This window comes from Mauremys mutica, chromosome 22, assembly GCF_020497125.1.
Source record: "Mauremys mutica isolate MM-2020 ecotype Southern chromosome 22, ASM2049712v1, whole genome shotgun sequence".
In the NCBI taxonomy this organism is placed as follows: domain Eukaryota; kingdom Metazoa; phylum Chordata; order Testudines; family Geoemydidae; genus Mauremys; species Mauremys mutica.
In genome coordinates this window covers 4143505-4162882 of record NC_059093.1, presented here as the reverse complement: position 1 = coordinate 4162882, position 19378 = coordinate 4143505, and the positions used below count along the sequence as shown (strand labels likewise).

Genomic DNA, 19378 nt, shown 5'->3' with positions numbered 1-19378 from the left:
ACACAGTCTGGTGGAATCTGGAGAGAAATGACGGCTTTGTTTAGAATTAGTTGGACCAGGTCCACTGGGCTGGCTACGGCTGTGCCCACACACGGCTCCCATTAACTGGGCTGGGAGTGCATGATTAGCCTGAAGGGAAACTGCTGTATTCAAAACAACCTATGCCTCACTTTCTCCATCTGTGCAGGACTGTAGCCAGTAGGTTCAGGGATTGGGCAAAGGAGCATTAATGCTGGGGAGATGAGCCAGAGAGGCAGCCCTGGGGTATTTACTGGAGTCTCTATCTATGGAAAAGGTACAACGTTACGTGAGCAGCACTCAGACCTTTCCCCATACATAGATCCTCTCCTTCCTGCCTAAGAATTTAGAAAACAGTCCTGGAAACACTCTGTGCTAGGGCTCGCAGCCATGAGGCCCTTGGCTTTGCACATTTGCTTGCTGGTAACTGTACTGAGATCCATCAAAGGATTTCACAGAGGGCACCACCAGCAGCTTCTGGTTACTCTTGACCTGAGGCAGACAGAATCATACTAGGGAAATACTCCGCAGTCCACTACTGATCCCCAGAGCCAGCCAGTTGCCCACAAGGGGGCTTTTTCATTAGGTTAAACAGGCTTGTAAGGCAAGGAGCAGCCCCAAACGGTCCCAAGGGTCTATGAAAATATTACACACATATCTCCAGCCTATGTAAATACCCTTTCAAAAGCTTGCATGGGGGAGGCCCCTCCCAGACACACACCAGCACCCAAATTCTCTTCCACATTACTGTAATTCGCAATGGTCTGAAAAGAAAGGACTGGGAATGGGGAGATTCTTATGTGCAATATTTTCAACGGAGTCAGGCCATTCCCACCACACAGACTAGAGCCCCTATTTTCTAATTACCGTAACTCATGCTTCATGAAAGAAAGACAAATACACACGCTTCCTGGAGCATAGGAAAGAGTGATTGCAACAGAGATACAGTCTCCCCATCTGAATGTTTACCAAGCAGCAGGGGCTCCATTAGAGCACAGGGATTTTCCGCCCTCTGAAAGAAAAATGTTGTGGAGTGAAAGGTTTTGAGAAGCCCTGAAAAGAAAATGGATCTGAGGCTGAAGACTTGACCCCAGTAGATTTTTGCATTGATGGCAGGAGCAGGGAGAGCTTTACTGGACCCTGAGGGATCCCAGGTTCTGTACTTCAGCTCTGTAAATCCTAGAGCATGAGAGCACCACTAAGAAGGGGTCTCTTGGTTAGACAAGTCACCTTGCATATTGATTAAAAATAAGGATTTTTGTATGGAAAAAGCCAACCATCCTCTAACTGACTCTGAACTATGGAAGCTACAAACATGTGGCAAATGCTCGTTTCTGGCTCTTTTGAATGTGCAGATACCATAGGCATAGCCACACTTTGTAACGGCAGCTGGAGAATCAGCTGCAATATTCCATTGCGTGCAGTCACTTTAATCTGACCGTTTTTTGCCCTGGGCGTCTCTCTTTGGCAGCCATGCAAGAAGAGCTGGAGTAAAAGATAGCTGCATCAAGTTGATGTTGCAAAAAAAAAAAAAGTGTTTATTTCATTTTTATCTTTCTGAAAGGATGTGTGGCTTCCACCCCTAACCCTCCCATAGCTGTTGCCTTTCTTAGGTGGAGCCCTGCCTCTGTCTCCTACCTGACTCGGGTATTTCCAGGCTAAACAGTTCCCGGACTTCATTGCGTTATGTCCAGCAAATGACAGTCTAACTAAGCAGGCCTGTTTTGCTTCTGCCGCCAAGATTGATAACCGTGTAACTTCCCGCAGTTATAAATTACCACACAGCTCTTTCTAAACAAGCACCTTTATTCTTACGGTAAAAGTATTACACAGCAAACATTAAAACCACTAAAAGAACCTACATGCACGCTAATAAGCTTGCCAGAGATCACCTCCTCCCTTCTCGCCACAAGGGCTCTAGTTGATATCAGTCCTTCCAACCCTGCCCTAAAGAGAGGGACCCTCCGTGAGCCAGAGGCCTTGTCCCTTTGCTGGATCAGAATGAAGGCCGCTCTGAATCAGTTTAAACTCAGGCTATTTATTCAAGAATCCTTTCTTTGTCTGTTGGGTCCTGTAGCGGGCCGGTGTGGCTCCCCTCCTCCCCGGAGAGGGTTGAGCCCCGGACACAGGAAGGGGCGGGGCTACAGCATGGTGAGCCCGCCCCTCAGAGGGTCAGGCGGCGACCCGGAAGAATAAAAGCCGGGCCTCCCAGCTCAGTCAGCTCTCAGCCACCGGGGAGAGCAGACCTGCCTGAGGGAGCTCCTACCGGAGGAACCACTGGAGCCCCGAGCGACTGCCTGGACTGGACGGAGAGCACCCTACCTCGCTCCTGGGAAGACCAGCCGGAACTCCCCCGCGCCACCTACGACGAGGAGCCTGGGGGGACGCCCCAGCTGCCATGCTGTTACCCCGAGGAGCCCCCGGGGCAGGATTGGCTGGACTTCCCTAAGGACCTACCAGACCTACCCCCCAGCCCGGGTTGGGACGAGCCCAGGCAGTGGGACTTCCCGGGGCGAGACGCCGTGGACCAGGTAGGACAAGAGGGGGATAGTGGAAGTGGCCCGGGGCAGCTGACCTCAGTCAGGCTGCTGACCAGACTGAACCCATGTCAGTGTGTTGCGGTCAGGATCCCCACTGACCGGCAGCGGTGAGGACCGCTGCCTAGGGCCCCGGGCCGGGACACAGTGGAGTGGGTGGGCCTGTGTTCCCCCCTGCCACCCCACTCACGGGTGGCAGTCGTCCCCCTCTACCTACTGGCTCAGCCTGCCACAAGAGGCCTGAGCCCCTGTACTGTTTGCTACCGGCTCAGCCTGCCACAAGAGGCCTGAGCCCCTGTACTGTTTGCTACTGGCTCAGCCTGCCACAAGAGGCTTGAGCCCCTGTACTGTTTGCTACTGGCTCAGCCTGCCACAAGAGGCCTGAGCCCCCTGTACTGTTTGCTACTGGCTCAGCCTGCCACAAGAGGCCTGAGCCCCCTGTACTGCTTGCTACTGGCTCAGCCTGCCACAAAAGGCCTGAGCCCCTGTACTGCTTGCTACTGGCTCAGCCTGCCACAAAAGGCCTGAGCCCCTGTACTGTTTGCTACTGGCTCAGCCTGCCACAAAAGGCCTGAGCCCCTGTACTGCTTGCTACTGGCTCAGCCTGCCACAAGAGGCCTGAGCCCCTGTACTGCTTGCTACTGGCTCAGCCTGCCACAAAAGGCCTGAGCCCCTGTACTGTTTGCTACTGGCTCAGCCTGCTACCAAAGGCCTGAGCCCCTGTACTGCTTGCTACTGGCTCAGCCTACCACAAGAGGCTTGAGCCCCTGTACTGTTTGCTACTGGCTCAGCCTGCCACAAAAGGCCTGAGCCCCTGTACTGCTTGCTACTGGCTCAGCCTGCCACAAGAGGCCTGAGCCCCTGTACTGCTTGCTACTGGCTCAGCCTGCCACAAAAGGCCTGAGCCCCTGTACTGTTTGCTACTGGCTCAGCCTGCCACAAAAGGCCTGAGCCCCTGTACTGTTTGTTACTGGCTCAGCCTGCTACCAAAGGCCTGAGACCTATTTAGACTGTTTGTCGCCCAGCCCCTGCACCAGGGGGCCTGGGCCTGTCCTAGCCTTAAAGAGACAGGACAGAACCCCCGTGAGACAAGCGGGCCGGTGTGGCTCCCCTCCTCCCCGGAGAGGGTTGAGCCCCGGACCCGCCTGTTACAGGTCCCTGGAAAATCCAGTAGGAAGAAATGTGAATAGGTAATCAGCCAGACAATGGATTTGCCAGGGCAAAGCTTCAAAAGGGCTGATAAGTGGAGGAAATATATAAGCATACCCCCTCCTCCTAGAGAAGTTGCACACAATCTCACAATAGCACATAAGCAATTGCATTTTTAATACAATGCTCTCCAAAATGTATTAAGCTTAACGTTTGTCCAGGAAATTGCCACCTGTCACACCACAGTCCTGGCCCTCTCCAACTGTGCTGATGGCACCTCAGTCCAGTCCAATAGCACCTCCTGACACTCCAACTCCTGGATGAACTGTGTGATGGTGGTTGGGATATAAATAAGCAGTGATTAGGATGAGACCTACCAGACTCAGCCACCTGTGAACTATGAACCCAATTCATCTCCCATTGAAGCCAGCGGCAAGACTCCTATCAGACTCTAAATCCAAAATCTAATGAAACTAAGTCCCTGATTCAGTAAAGTGCTTAAACATGTGCTCAAGTCCCATTGAAGTTAATGGAGCTTAAACACATTCCTGAATCAGGGTCTAAGAGTGGATTTGAATTCATCTCTCCAGAGGTATCAGGCTAGTGCATTCAACCCTAATACCACCTACCTCCCCATTCTGTACCTTTACAAAGGAAGAAGCATAGTAAAAGGGCATCTGTCCAATGGCAGAGCAGGAAACAAATACAGGAGCTGTTGCTTACCATTCATGTCAGCATTGTTGTAAAAACTGGGCCTATAAATTTACCCGAGTTGTGAGCTCATCTGTGGGAAAGTGAATAAAAATTTAAGAAATATTCCAATAACCTGTAACAATGAATGTTAATCAGAAAAGGTACAAAAGGGAAACAGAAAGACTGAATTAGTCTAAACAAAAAAGGCCTCCTGATAGAACTCAAGGATTGTGTTAACATCATGTCTGTTAAGCAAGGCGTGTAGGGCCAGAAATCAATGATCCCGATCTGGTGTGTTGGAAAATAGGCCTAATTGATGGACAAAAAAATGAGAGGACGGGCTGTTCCACCCATTAGTTCCTTTTGGGGTCTTTAAAAACAGACTTTTGAGGGAAAATCAGAGATGGACAGATGTGAATGCTAGCTGACTGGAAGATGAGAAAAGGGGAAGGTGTGAGCGTCACCATCATGGCTGCCAACTCCATGGTCTTCTGGGATTTAGTGTGACTCCACTGTGCCTTTTTTGTCCCAATCCCAAGAGATGTCCTGACCAGACCAGGCCAAAGAGAGGGACCTCAGATGACCTCACCATGCCCACCAGATCTGGCTAACCCCTGAGCACTCCCTGGGACGCGAAACTAGTGCCTCACATAGACACATACTCTTATGTGCCCTTTCCTTTCCCGCACCTTAGTTCTTTTCTTTCCTATCCCTCTCCTTTTCCCTTCTGTCTAACAATAGTATGGCTTAGTTTTTTGAAGGTGACGCTGGCTTCTATCACTTGGCGCTTCTTCCCACTACCACGACAACAATTATAATGATGAGGAAAATTACTCCTACGACAATCCCGATGATATTCAGTATGCGGGCAGTGCGGGAAGCTTGGGACGCTCGCTCCATGTCACCTGTCCCAGCTGCATTCTCTACCTGGAAGGGAAGCACAGCCCACCCCACCCATCAAAACAGTTATTTAAATTCCAGGCTTATAAAACTCCACCCCAAAGGGCTCCCGTCCAACGCACCGTGTGATGTCATTATACACAAGGACATAGGAATTACAAAGAAACAATCAAAAAGCAGCTTCATGTCTTCCTCTCACCTACCACATGTCATTTGATTTACTGTCACATGACCAACATAGCTTAAAGCGCATAAGAACAGCCATACTAGTTCCATCTAGCCCAGTATCCTGTCTTCTGACAGTGCCAGGTGCTTCAGTGGGAATGAACAGAACAGGTAATTATCAAGTGATCCATCCCCTGTCGTCCACTCCCAGCTTCTGGCAGTCAGAGGTTTAGGGACACCCAGAGCATGGGGTTGCATCCCTGACCATCTTGGCTGCTAGCCATTGATGGACCTGTCCTGCATGAATTTATCTAGTTCTTTTTTTAACCCAGTTGTACTTTTGGTGATTTACAACATCCCCTGGCAAGTAGTTTCACAGGTTAATTGTGTGTTGTGTGAAGAAGTACTTCCTCATATTTGTTTTAAACTTGCTGCCTATTAATTTCATTGGGTGACCTCTGGTTCTTGTGTTATGTGTTAAGGGGTTAGTACCACTTCCCTATTCACTTTCTCCACAACCTTCATGATTTTGTAGACCTCTATTATGTCCCCCCTTAGTCATCTTTTTTCTAAGCTTAACAGTCCCAGTCTTTTTAATCTCTCCTCAGATGGAAGCTGTTCCAGACCCCTAATTCTAATATATATATTTTGAGATGAGACAACCAGAACTGCACATAGTATTCAAGGTGTGGGTGTATCACGAATGTATATATTGGCATTATGATATTTTCTGTCTTATCTATCCCTATCCTAGTGGCTCCTAACATCCCTGTGTATTTACTTCATTGATCAACAAGTCTCTTAGGGTAATGACAGCTTCAATACGCCACTTGGTTATTGCTCAGAAGAAAATACACATCAGCTGGGTATCTCAATAAAATGGAAAAAAAAACGACCTTTCACAGACAAAGGTTTCAAGTAGAGGAATTTTCCTACTTAGCACATCAGCTCACTGACGGATTTGCCCATAAAATTCCGTATCTTTGAGAGCTGGGAAAAAACCAGTGCAAATGATTTGTATAGATGCAAAAATGCAATTCCTAATGACTCCTCATGAAAGAAGCTGTGCTGTCAGGGACTGATGTCCTCTGTTTACACCCAGAATTGTCCCAGCACATATTCATAACTGTGGATCTATCTACATGGTTAGTTGTGTGATGTGAATACACAGAAAGAGGATTAAGAATGCATTGGTCACAAGGACATTCATGGCAGAATTTGATCACCCCAGGGCAAAGGTCCTCAGCTACTGTCCCAAGGAGGCGAAAATCCCCATCCTTAAGCTAGTGGTCAGAACACTGGACACAGAAGTCAGCGCTGCGTCTCTCCACTCACAAGGCACACAAACAGCCCACACTCCAGTGCTCACACGCATATCCTTCATTTACACCCAACACCACCAGCAAAGCAACAGTTCAAGAGAAATGTCCCTTTCCAGTCGATTCAACTTTGGAAGCAACAATTCCCACAACTTGCTTAAAGTAGCCCCAGAAAATTGCTAAAGGAAAACTGCACTGTTCCCTATAACTTCTGGGAATAAAATCCAAAAGTTTAAACACCTTTGCATTGAAAATTAGGGTTAGCTTCTCCAACTCTCTCTGTAGCAGACATTTTAAGACCATCTTTGTAAATCAAAGTTTGGAAATGTATCAACGAAAAAATAAATGCACTTAAATAAATACCAAACTTACTCTGAGAGATAAGATGAGAGCAGCTATTCCAAGCGGGAGGCAGCAACACAACAAGTTAAAGATCGACAGGGCAAGGTAAGTAGGGACATTTCTTTGAGTTGTCTCCATCTTCAGAAGCTTCCTGTTTAAATTCTCTATTGCTGAAGCTAGGAAGGCTTTGAAGAATAGTAACACTGCTTCCTCTGTTAAATCTTTCAGAAGGGGAGGGAGGAGTAACCAAGGGAAACATACTGTTGAGCAAAGCATGCACTTGCGTGAGTTTACAGACTCCTTTCCCCATCCCACCCCATCAACTACTGGTTGAGTTTGTAACCAAGCTACACACCTGTTTCAAATTAAATTTCTGTGATGAATCTAGTAGGATTTTCAGACTAGAATCCTGTATGGGGGTGGGGGGTGCGACTGCACTGCTACTCAACTCTGGATAATGTAAAACAGAACGCTGTTCTTGAGGAGTGGGCAATGCAGCTTCCAGCTGTCTTAGGTTATAAAAAGTAGAGCTGCTCAGAAAAACTTCTCCATCAGAGACGGCAGTGCCATCAAAACGGAACTGCTTCTCAAAATGCCCATTTCACAGCCATTTCATTGTGGAGAAAACCTCGGGAAGGGAGGGGGAAGTTGTCCCATTTCAACATTTGTAGAACAAAATATTTTTAGCTTCCATTTCAATATTTTTTGTTGTTTTGTATTATAAGATAGATTGTAATATACATTGAAAAAGCCAAGAATTTTCTTTTGTGGAGAATTTCAAAGTTGGAATGAAAGCCAAATGTCAACACCATTGTCAACACCACACAACCCCTTTGCAAAATGGAATTTCCGTCCTCCTCACAGACCTAACAGCAAGTTATCTACAGGGGCTTTTTCTATAGGTTTTTTTTTTCTGGTTTACACCACCCATCATGACCTGTGGCTTGAGCATTTTTTTTTCTTTTGGGGGCAGGCACTTTGCAACCAGCGGGGAAGTACTGGTTTCAAGCAGCCACGAGTTATTGTTTATATTACAGTAGCATCTAGAGGCTCCAACTGAGATCAGGGTCCACAGTGCTCCATGCTGCACAGACACACGCTGAGAGGCAGCCCCTTCTCCAAAGAGCTTCCAATCTCAAAAGACAAAACAAAGGGAGGGAAGAAAGGAAATATTATTGTTCTCCTTTTACAGAGGGGAAGCTGAGGTGGAGAGAGATGAAGTGACTTGACCAGAAAATCTGTGGCAAAGCAGATGCCGAATACAGATCTCCTGAGTCCCTGTCTAGTGCCCTACCCATAAAACTGCTACTCCCCACCCACTCAGTCATCATCCCACCTCCTCCTTCAATTCCCTCTGCTATTCCCTATGCCCCTGAGGAGGAAGGGAAGAGTTCCTCAACCACTTAACAGCAGGAAGAGAAAGGCAGTCAAGACAAGAACATCGTGTCTTGCTCCAGTACATGATCATATTGAATTGTAGCAGCGCAACATTAAGATGCAGATGCTACCATGAGATGTCAAGAGATTGTAACTGTACTTTATGGGGGCTCCCGCTGACTGCATGTGACAGCAAAGTGGCTCACCCTCAGGCTGGCAGGGGTGAAGTTTTGCACCTGTGGAGGTCAACCTGGCTGTTGTGTTCATTGTGCTGCTGAGACGAATGTATGTTTATATTAGGGAGGCAATGAGAGTCAAACAGCTCTTCCTCCCAGCTGACCCACGGACTCCCACTGGCCTCGCTAGGGAGAAAGAGCATGCCCAACTCTGACATGTGTCGAATCATTCACAGCGCTTGGGGTGCCAGCCTCAGCAGAACTGCTACTGCATTATGGCACATGTCCAAACGAGGCTGACAAGTCCCATTGTCTTTTGGAAAGCAACAACAAATCCTACAAACACGGCAACACACCTGCCTGCCCCCTACACTTCCTCAAGCCCGCAGAGAATTTACGACATGACCTAACACCGCACTGGTTGGCTGCCCTCCGATCACACTCTGATATGGATTTCAGGGCATGTGATCTTTGATCCCAACTCTTTGAATAAAAGCACACACAAGTAAGCATTGTCTTACTCTGACATGCCTTCTGCTCACAGACGAGGGGGCAAAACGGGTTGCAGCTAAAGCAGTGCTCAGAGGAATATAACAGAGCAACCACTGCACGAGGTACATAGGCATTGGGGACAACCCTACAGCCCCCTGGCTTTGGCAAGACTCCTGATTCATTTTCCCAAGGCTCTAGGAAGTGCTGTGGGCTTCTGAACTCAAGAAATTCCCTTGTGGGATTTGTTCTCCAGGACAGGGCGAGGTGGAGTTTTCTGACATTGAACGAGGAGAATAGGGAAGGGACGGTGGAGATTAGCTGTGCTTGGAAGTTCTGCAGACCCCCCTTTCCAGGGGCTTGGCTGGCTGAAAGATTTAATGTCACAGAAATCAGCTAATGGCTGCTATATTCATATATTATATATTAACGTCTAGTTTAAATTTCCATAGCCCCTTTCATCCCAAATTTCTAAACAAGCTGTAAGTGCTACGGACCTGAATTCCAGGCAGATGACACTCTGTGAGTGTGTTCACAACTTAAAAAACTGGGTTCCCCATTTCACCAACAAAATGCAGCCTCCTCTGGAGTGGAGCATAGTAGTCAGAACTCTGCACAGTAGTGAAGGGAATTGGAAATGTTAGCCAAGGATACTGAGGCAGATCCCTGCCTCCATGAAAGTGCCCATGAAACATACCATGCACAGTAGACAGAACCCAGGTTTTTAAGACCTCCTCTCCTCCCCTCTCCCCAAGAGAAGAGTGGGTTCCAAGCAGGAGGAAACAACTTGTAAACAATGCAGCGAGCCCCTGTCTAAACTAGGGGTTTGCACTGGTGCAGCTATTGATGACTGAGTAAAGCCTGAGGAACATCTTTGTGATGGAATCTAAGGAAGTACTTTGGCTCTGTCCTGCCTTTCACTGCTGAGCTGCTCCTGCATCTCTCCAATGTGATTTGTGTGCTGGCAACCTACTGTGCTCCTGTGCTGACCCATAGTCAGCACACTCCCCTCTCTGGGGGGGAATCTTCCCCTTCCTATGCTGGGAACATTGCTTGGCTGCAGGCATTGTTATTGCAGCTTGATCTAGGAGTGATAATACATGTCCATGCCTGTGTGAATGCTTGTTGTGGCCAAGTGCTGCACGGTCAACACTTCCATAGGGTCCGTCAAAGGCTGTAGCCTCAGCAAGGATTGATACTGTAATCCTCATAAGCTTATTTCCCCACTGAAGCAATGAGATGAAACTAAGGCCTTGGAGATTTCATCACAATGGTAGCTGCATCTATGCAAGTCCCTGGTATAAGCAGGCCAAGTGACTGACTGTCTGCTAGGATTTTGCCTTGGGTTCTGCTCAACCCTGATTGTGACTGAGTTCCAAGACAAGCAAAGTCTACCTACAGTGGAAGGTAGTGCTGGCCTTTAATGGCTATAACCCGGACAGATCTCCAGAATGCCTTAATAAGATCTCAGAATGTGCAACAGTCTCCAACTAACTGGCACCATCAAAGTCATTTAAAACGGGACTAGACAGAGCAGACAGGCTGACAATCTTACAGTAGCCCATGGACTAGACTGATCTAATAGGGCTTTTCCATCTACAGTACATGTGAGTTTTTTTGAGATTTCCTGTCACTCTTCAAAAAGTTTTCACTGTAGTTTTCTTTACTGACATACAAATAGCTGTACCCAAGAAGAAATTTAATCTAGAAAAATCCCATGGATTTAAACAGGTGTGCAGTGTGCAGAGCTGATCTGAAAGCAGCGTCTATAGACAGATCGACAGACCTGGACAGTCTGTTTCTTTATTGTTGTTTTTTTAAGACTGGGAGCTCTTCAGAGAAACGATCGTGCCTTTCTATGTGTCTGTGCAATGCCTAGCCCACTTGGCTGCTACTATAATACCAGTACGGATACTAACACTGCAAATGCTGGGTACCTATTAACATAGTAACCATGCATTCCCCTTAGGAGAGCATTGGGGTTTTTTTGCTTTGGCCTTTGGTCAGTGCCTTTCAGCCTGTATATTACTATAGTAGGTCAGGCAAACCTAACCCAGCAGATGATGCGGCTGCAGGTCTTTTTGTCTTTGTCTTTTCCAAGGAAAGCACATTCACGGCCCCACAGCCAGCTTGGACACCTTCCCTCTGGCTCCCAACATGCTACTATTAACAGTCTCTCAGAGCAGAACAACCTGGGGGGTTCACAGATGATAAGGCAGTTCCTGAGGGAGCCTCCCAGGTCCACCTTGGAAAAGAGCCTCTGTGTGTGTCTGGTGATTGGGCACCAGTCTCACCCCAGTCTGGGGGCACTGCTGTGCCTCAGTTCCCCTCCTTCTTAGTCCCCTGAGGCATCACACACCCATGACAGGTGATTCAATTTAATCCCCCACTCTCGATTCCTGCTTTATTGAGCCAGAAACAAAACGACGACAACCAGTTCACTTGGCTCAGCTAAGCATAATCTGTTTTGTTGTCATCTTTGCAATTTAAACATGAGTGTCACAATATCTGGTGTTTTCTTAAAGTCCCACCTGCTGAAGTCACCTGATGATGTGAGAATCTCAGCTTCCGTTTTTTGGAGGGGTGTGGGGAGAGGGGACAAGTAAGTTCCTAGCCCTCATGGTTTTGGGGGGGAACCCTGAAAAACACGACCTGAGTGTACGCAACAGGCTCAGCAAGCAAAGAAAAAGGACCCAGCGTATATCATTATTATTATTTTAAAGTCCCTTGATTTTTAAGCCTGTCGTGTTTTTTGGGGCCTTGTGGTGTTCCATGCTTGGGGTTGGCCATACTGCTTTCCCTTGTCATTAGGGTTTCCCAGGATAGTCCTGCTACCCTTCCCAGCAGGTCTCTCCTAAGCCATTCACCTAGTTAGTGTGTAAACTTCCCCACCTGCTTCCCTTTCCCCGGCACTCTCAGAAACAGAGAGTGTGTGGCCAGCCCCTTTTACAGCAGGCGTGCTCCCAGCCTGGACTCAGGTGATCCTGATCTCATGCTCTTAGGCAGGCCTGTGCTCCCCCTGCTCAGGTTTTCACCAGGATCTGCTCAGCCCCACCCTTCAGAGGAAAACCAGGACAGCTAGAGCTATGCCTGAGCTCCCTTCAAGGGCGAGCTCACCTTATGATGGGGCCACAGGGAGGAGATGGAACACAGAAGCCAAGGGATGCAGGGCCAGCCCTAGAACAAATGGTGCCGCAGGTGAGGAGTGTCCTCAGCGCCCTCTCCCGCCCACACACACATTTGTTAAACTTTTGAATATCTTACAGCACCCTGAGCTCGCCACCCAGGTCACCTGCCCCTAAATCTGGCTCTGAATGGATGTACTCCTGTCAGATTGTCACCTGCACCCCGACCCACATCCCTGCCTTGTGAAGTGTCCTCAGGGCATCAGTCGAATCTGTTTATCCCAGAAGGTAACACGAGGATGAGTCGGAGGTTAAATAACTAACTGCAAATTACCCAAGAGAGTCAGGCAAGGGAACATGGCTTAGTGGCACGTAGTCCTCGTCCACTTTCTCTGAGGTAAAATGAGGGGTTAAGTACCAAGCGGAAGAGCAATAAACCTGTTTAGATACAAGCGATGTCAGGGCAGCGCTTCAATAAACAACATATTTCCCTTCACCCCTTCCCTCCTGTGCAGCTGGGACGCTGACCTGGTCAAGGCTGAAATGGAAGCGGTGTCTCCTCGGACATGAGGCCAAAGTCCCCAAGGGCTCAGCTGACTTTGGTGGAGTTACGCCACCAGCAGAGAATTTAGCCCAATGCTCCTTCTACAGAGAGGCTCCTTTCCAGTTCTCTCAGGGGAATTAGCCAGAAGAGTTTTAGACCCAGATCCACAAAGGGACTTGGGCGTTGCAGCATTCAGCATCATGGCACCGAACTTTTAGATGCCTAGAAAGTCACAGGAACAACACAGCGATCCACCAATGCAATGAATAGGGAGAGACAGGCACCTTCAAACGGGAGCCACCAACTCCCGAATGCTAAGCACGGAGCTGCCCAAGCTAGCCCAGGTGAGATGCTGTAGGGCTTTGCATATCGGGGACTGCCCAGAATGTATGTAACTTTGCAACCAGCTCACCACAATGTCCCCACCGCTCCCATGTACTGCTTGTTCCTGGTTTGACTGTGATACATTTGGGTATCTTGCAGCGGTGCCACCATCATGGGCTATGGTGGCATGAGAACCTACAAGCAGAGCCAGGCTGGGATGAACGGTATCCATCCAGTAGCTAGAGAGGGGCATGAGATGATGCAGTTCCCTCTCTGCAGATGGCCAGGGCTCAGAGAAGAGTCAGAGTCCACAGGAAAGGCCATAAAGCAGGGGTAGAGGAGAAGGGTTCAAGGTTCATGAAGGGTTGGGGAGACACTGGAGTTGGGGGCTGTGATGCTGTATGGAATATGGGTGACCATTTATGATATTATTAACACCGATATTATAAAATTGGGATGAATCATGCCAGATATGCTGTGTAAGGTGTCAGTGAAAATGTTCTGATTTGCCAAGGCTGATAATCTTGTTCATATGTTTGTATTGCCTTTTTATAGTGAGTTAGAGATATGTAGGGTATGTCTGTATTTCCAAACTTGTGCTGCGTTTCTGGGTGACACCCCCAGCCAGTCTGGCGACAGCACTGCCTAGCCTGTTCGATGGTCCATCAAGGATCATCGGCTGTACAACTGACCCATTGAGAGGAGGCAGGGAATACACCTTATGAGTCAGCACGGCATGTAGTAACTGGAGTAACTTTTCTACAAACGAAGCTCTAAATAAAGTACTGAAAGATCCGTCCAAGCTGTGGATGTGTTCCAGAGGGACTTCCAAGCCAGCAGACTCACCAGTGCGGCACGAGGGCTGATTCTCAGTGACACTCACACTGCCCAGGTCATGGCCACCGGTTTGGGGGGCTCGGCATTATAATTTAATTTTAAATGAAGCTTCTTAAACATTTTAAAACCTTATTTACTTTACATACAACAATATTTTAGTTATATATTATAGACTCATGGAAAGAGACCTTCTAAAAACATTGAAATGTATTACTGGCACGCGAAACCTTACATTAGAGTGAATAAATGAAGACTCGGCACACCACTTCTGAAAGGTTGCTGATCCCTGCACTAAAGGATTGGCTGTCAGCACGGTATTTTGGGTAGGATCCAAACTAATATTGCCCTGGTAACGTGGCTGACGCTATGGGGTCAGAAGGACGTTTGGTATATGTGAGCAGAGTTTTTAAATAACTTCTCACTGCACTGGACCTAGGTGCTGATTGGGAGTCAGAGAACTGGAATGCAGTAAGATGGCTGGGGGGGGATTTCTTTTGTTTTTTTGAACTTCTTGATAACCAGTGTGGGAGATCAGAAGTACAGTCTGTGACTGCTTGGTGAGTTTAACTTCAGTGTTAACCACTAGTTTGGGGAGTCTCTGCTCTCCCTTCTGCAGCCTGCCCTGACCTTGGCATTTTCAGTGAGGGCAGCCCCGGGCACCCCGGGTCACAGGGGCGTGTGAGGGAGTTGTGGAGAAAGCCTGTAATCTGATACTTGGACAAAAGAAGGTGGAGCCATGGCCGGGAAGAGCGGAGGAACCCCATATAAACCCAGATCGGGAACAGCTGGGCAGCTGAACGTTTGCAAACTCAGAGAGAAAATGGACCAGAGCCGCCCTAAGAAAGAATCTTTGGAGAAACTTTTTGATCCAAAAGAATTTTTGAAAACTTATTATTCCTTTGACTCTACAAGCAGTGAAAACAATGATATTTTGATGTTTCTTCTGAGAAACTTCTTTAAAACCTTCATTTTGGGTGAGTCGGGTGTGTTTTGTGCCATTCTGTTTGCACAAAGGCTGTTTTATGGTGGGATACGTGTTGGTGGAAACATGATTGTGTAGATCTGGATTTATTTTAGCAGAGGAGTTTTTCCCTAATTATCTTTCTACCCCTGCTTTATGGCGTGATGGGTCACAGCTGGTCATCCTCATTACAAAAGCCTGCCACAATAGGTGCATTGAGAGTAGTATTGTCCTCTAGCATAATAACTCTTGTGTGTGCAGTGATAACACTGGGCTGTGCTAATGACCTAGATGGGTCTCCCAAAGTCAATAGGAGAGTCTGAGATGAAGCATAAAATGGGGCCCACTAGAGCCTGAAGAATCAACAGTGGAGAAGGTGCACCTGGATCGTGGCAGCATGGAAGAGGGGAGAGGAGAGAGAGAGAGGTGGAGAGCCTGCATCAGTGCTTGTGCACAGGGTCCTTGAGGGTGCAGTGGTTGACAATATCACTAGTGACAGTGGGTATGGCACAGACCAGGACAGAGCAAATCCTCCTTGACTAGTTTGTGCCTTAAGTACAGTCTCTCTACATGACTAATCAGCTCCTCATCCCATGCAGTAGAGCTCTGTGCCATTCCCCGCCAAGCCCTGGTCCCAGCATTGCGATGACGAATGGCTGGTGGTAGATCAGAAGTCAGCATGTGCCATTGAGCCAGGAGTCACTAGTTAAAGAGCTCCCCAGCTGTCCCCGAAAGAGGGACTTTCTCCCAAGCTGTACATGTGTCTAGGCTTGTGGGCCTGTAGATTGTACTTTGAAAACTACCTGGGCTGTGTGGGTATTGCTAACTCCAAGCCAAGTGAGTTTAAATAATAGATTTTAAAAAATAACATCTCTTGGGTTTTGTTTTGGTGCCTTCTGGATTTTGAGCTTTTCGGGTTGTTATTTTTTTTAAAGCTTTCTCCACAACTCTTCAGGGCAGAAACTAGCTTTAATTGAATGTATTTATTGAAATGAAAGATGAGATGAGATCTCCCAGTGCCAGCTTTAAGAAAGATACGGACGAATCAGAGAGGGCCCAGGGGAAAGCAACAAACAAAGAGGGAAGGCTTAAAAATCTGACTTACGGCAGGATTGGCAGAATTCAATGTTAATGTTTTTTATAATTTCAGTGGATAAGATCAATGTTTATTATTAAGTTTCTTTATTTTGATTGATTTAAATGTTCACACTTATGGGAAATTATATGACACTTGGGTGGGGGGAGTCAGACAACAATTATTTAATGACAATAGACACTGAGAATTAAAAAGTTCAAGTTTTATAACCTTTAAAACACCAATTGTCAATATCACATGTCAAAATATTACAGCTAAATAACCTCAAATCCAAGTCAAAGAAGTTCCGGAGCAGGATTTCTCTTACTTTGTCTAGCTGTATATTTCAGTTACTATCAATGGAAATGCTTTTTAGTCAGTTTGTGTGTGTGTGGTGAAATCAATCTTTATTGACGTTTACTGATACAAATCAAATTCTTTTCAACCTACTTATGATGCAACCTCATCATACCATCCCCTCCATAAACTTATCAAGCTCAGTCTTGAAGCCAGTCAGGGTCCTTTGCTGCATTTTACCTCTCCTGGAACTGGCCTTCGTAAAACCCTTTATAAACCCAGAGAGGAAATTGTCCAGCTTGAACCCTCGGCCCCCTAAACCTCCTCCTCTCCCATCCTCTGCTGCTGTATGTGCTGATACACAGGTATTGTGCATTTCAAACCAGATGGCGTTAAAGGCAACACCCTGATTCGTATTGGCAGTGGGCCCAGCATTTGCGAACTGCTCTCTGCCTGTGAGTCCTTCGAGGAGATCATTGTCGCAAACTATATGGATCGGAACTGCCAGGAACTGCAGAAATGGCTAAAGAAAGAGCCGGGAGCATTTGACTGGACTCCGCTGGTGAAATACGTGTGTGAGCTGGAAGGGGACAGGTACGGGAGGGAGAGCTAGTTCTGTTACAATTTAACTAAAGAACATATGTCAAAATCCCTTTTAATTTGTGGATCTTCCTTCTCTGGGGTGCTTGTTTCCTACTAAGTATTATGTGTTTGGTGGTGTTCAATACGGATAAAAGGAAAGAAATGGATTGAAGGAAAGGAAAAATGTAAGAGAAGTCTGGAGCCAGGACTCCCCTCCAGCGACCCCAGCAAGGGATTCCTATCAATTCAGCAGACTCAGAGCTTGAAATTGCAACGCTTACAAGAGGAAGGTTTACTCCTACAAGGGTAATTCCCCCCCCTCACCCCCCCCGCAGAGTGGCATACATTTCAGGGTTAACCCCCCTTCACTCCCATTTTAGCCTTCAAAATGGGCAGTAAATGCCAGTTGTTCCAAACTGCTGAGCACACGGGGTGCTGAGCTCCTTAGATTATTGGCCACACTTTATATAATCTTCCATTGATATGAATGGGCTGTAAAGGGTGAATAAATGGTGAGAACATTTTTTAATAAGGGCTTAGTCTGTTGCTCAAAATTGTTACACAGCCCAACTGATCAATAGATAGCTTATAGCCTTTTCTACAGATTTGCTGATAACCAAACATTTATGACACATAGTACTTGTATCTGTAGGATACCTGTGTCATTTATTAACCCTTATAAAACCACTATAAATGGGAGCTTCATATAAAGTGTGACCAAATCTGGCTAAATGGGAGCTGAGCTCTTCTGAAAATCTGGGCTTAAGCAGGTGAATTCCACCCAGCAGAGATTTCGTGTGACTATGTAACTCTCATCCACTGAGCCGATTGCAGATATATTGACTGTGTGCACTGGTCCGAGATACGAAGGGCTCTTTGGCACAACAGTAGCACATTTATCTTCAGTGTTATATTTATCTTTCCAGGAAAAAGTGGGCTGAGAAGGAAGAGAAATTACGAAGAACGGTCAAGCAGGTTCTGGAATGTGATGTCACCAAATTCAACCCTGTGACCTTTGCCTCTCTGCCCCCTGCTGACTGCCTGTTCTTGTACCATTCTTTTGAACCAATTTGCAAAGACCTGAGTGCCTACCGAGCTGCCCTGAAGAATGTCAGCTCCCTGTTAAAGCCAGGGGGTCATTTGCTGATGGTGACCACAATGAAGTGTAGTCATTTTGTAGTTGGCCAACACAAGTTTCCCTGTCTCTTTCTGGAGAAGGAGTTTCTGGAGGAAGCAGTGAAGGAGGCCGGTTATGATATTTTGAAGTTTGAGGTGACTCCCATATGCCATACAGCTAGTTTGGTAGAGCATGAGGGGATCTCTTACCTAGTTGCTTCAAAAGGGAAGGGCAAAGAAGATTAAAGAGAAAATACATCAGCCCAAGGCAAGTAGAGAGGCAGAATAGATTAGCTGTAGATGCTGGTAGACCTGAAAATCAATGTGTGCTATAGAGCTTTGATGACCTCCAAGCACCTTGGAGAACCTGTTTGTTCAGGATGCACCAGCTTGAACCCCTTGTTGTGCCACTAAAGCTGCCCTCACCTCTGTCCTTTCCCATTCAGAGCTGCCATAATGTCTCCCTGGCCTCCAACCCCACTGTGCTTCATCCAGTGCAGCTGCACCCTACCGTGCTTCATCCTCTCCCTGCTCTTGCCATGTTTTGCCTAGTCTCATGCTGCAGCTGTGCAATTAATGATAATTACATAATGAATCATATAAAGTCCTTCTCACTGCTAATGGACTGGAGCCTGCTCCCAGTAGTCAGTGGCAAAACTCCTATTGGCTTCAGTGGTGCAGCACTGGGCCCAATCAGTGCTGGATTTGGAATTATTGATGGATGAGGTTTAGAAAGAGGATCAAAACACATCTACAGGTCTAACCACTGCAGACCTTTAAGAACAGAAGTTCTGCCCCTGAGCTGACTCTACATTCAAATTCCACAAATAGCTACATTTGATAATGGGTTGAGCTACTCCTTTCTTACCACAAATTTTGGAACTCACAACCATGTCATGTGTTTATCTTTGTGCCTTTCTATGCCAACTGCACTAGATTGTGAACTGCCTGGGGCAGGCATCATGCCTCCTTGGGAGTCTTGTCTCCCGGCACTGAGAACATGGCTCACACTGTACACATCGTTATCAATAACAGCAATAACCTCACTGTGATTTTAACATTGATCAGTTTGAACTGATTGGCTGGGGCTTGACAGCTGCATTGGCCCATGGTGTTGAATGAATGATTTGTTTTGGTGAATAATTGTAATCTCCACCCAATCGGTGCTTGCCTAATAAAGATCTGTTTCCCATATGCAATAATCTGTGTTTCCAGGTCTTATTATTACCTTTGCAGAAGGAGATTTACAGGTTAATATATCTGGATTAAAACTATATTATTATGTCTACACAGGGATAAAAAACCCGAGGCTGGCCCGGGTCAGCTGACCAGGGCTCATGGGGATTGGATTC

At 47.0% G+C, this 19378-nt stretch overlaps 1 protein-coding gene across 1 annotated transcript; it reads left to right on the top strand.

The window, feature by feature from the left end:
* Positions 1 to 12878: 12878 nt before the first annotated feature.
* On the top strand, positions 12879 to 19215 carry LOC123354866 (indolethylamine N-methyltransferase-like). The gene is made up of 3 exons (XM_044997227.1): positions 12879 to 13178; positions 16715 to 16922; positions 17837 to 19215. The coding sequence occupies exons 1-3, from the start codon at positions 13097 to 13099 to the stop codon at positions 18270 to 18272; spliced, it is 726 nt and encodes a 241-aa protein (XP_044853162.1). The 5' UTR covers positions 12879 to 13096; the 3' UTR covers positions 18273 to 19215.
* The last annotated feature ends 163 nt before the right edge of the window (positions 19216 to 19378 follow it).

Bases quoted from the DNA above. Each gene is read 5' to 3' on its own strand.
- LOC123354866 (XM_044997227.1), top strand. From the start codon at position 13,097: ATGAATAGGGAGAGACAGGCACCTTCAAACGGGAGCCACCAACTCCCG. The intron at 13,179-16,714 runs GTGAGATGCTGT...ATTTCAAACCAG, and splicing joins AGCTGCCCAAGCTAGCCCAG to ATGGCGTTAAAGGCAACACC. The intron at 16,923-17,836 runs GTACGGGAGGGA...TTATCTTTCCAG, and splicing joins TGTGAGCTGGAAGGGGACAG to GAAAAAGTGGGCTGAGAAGG.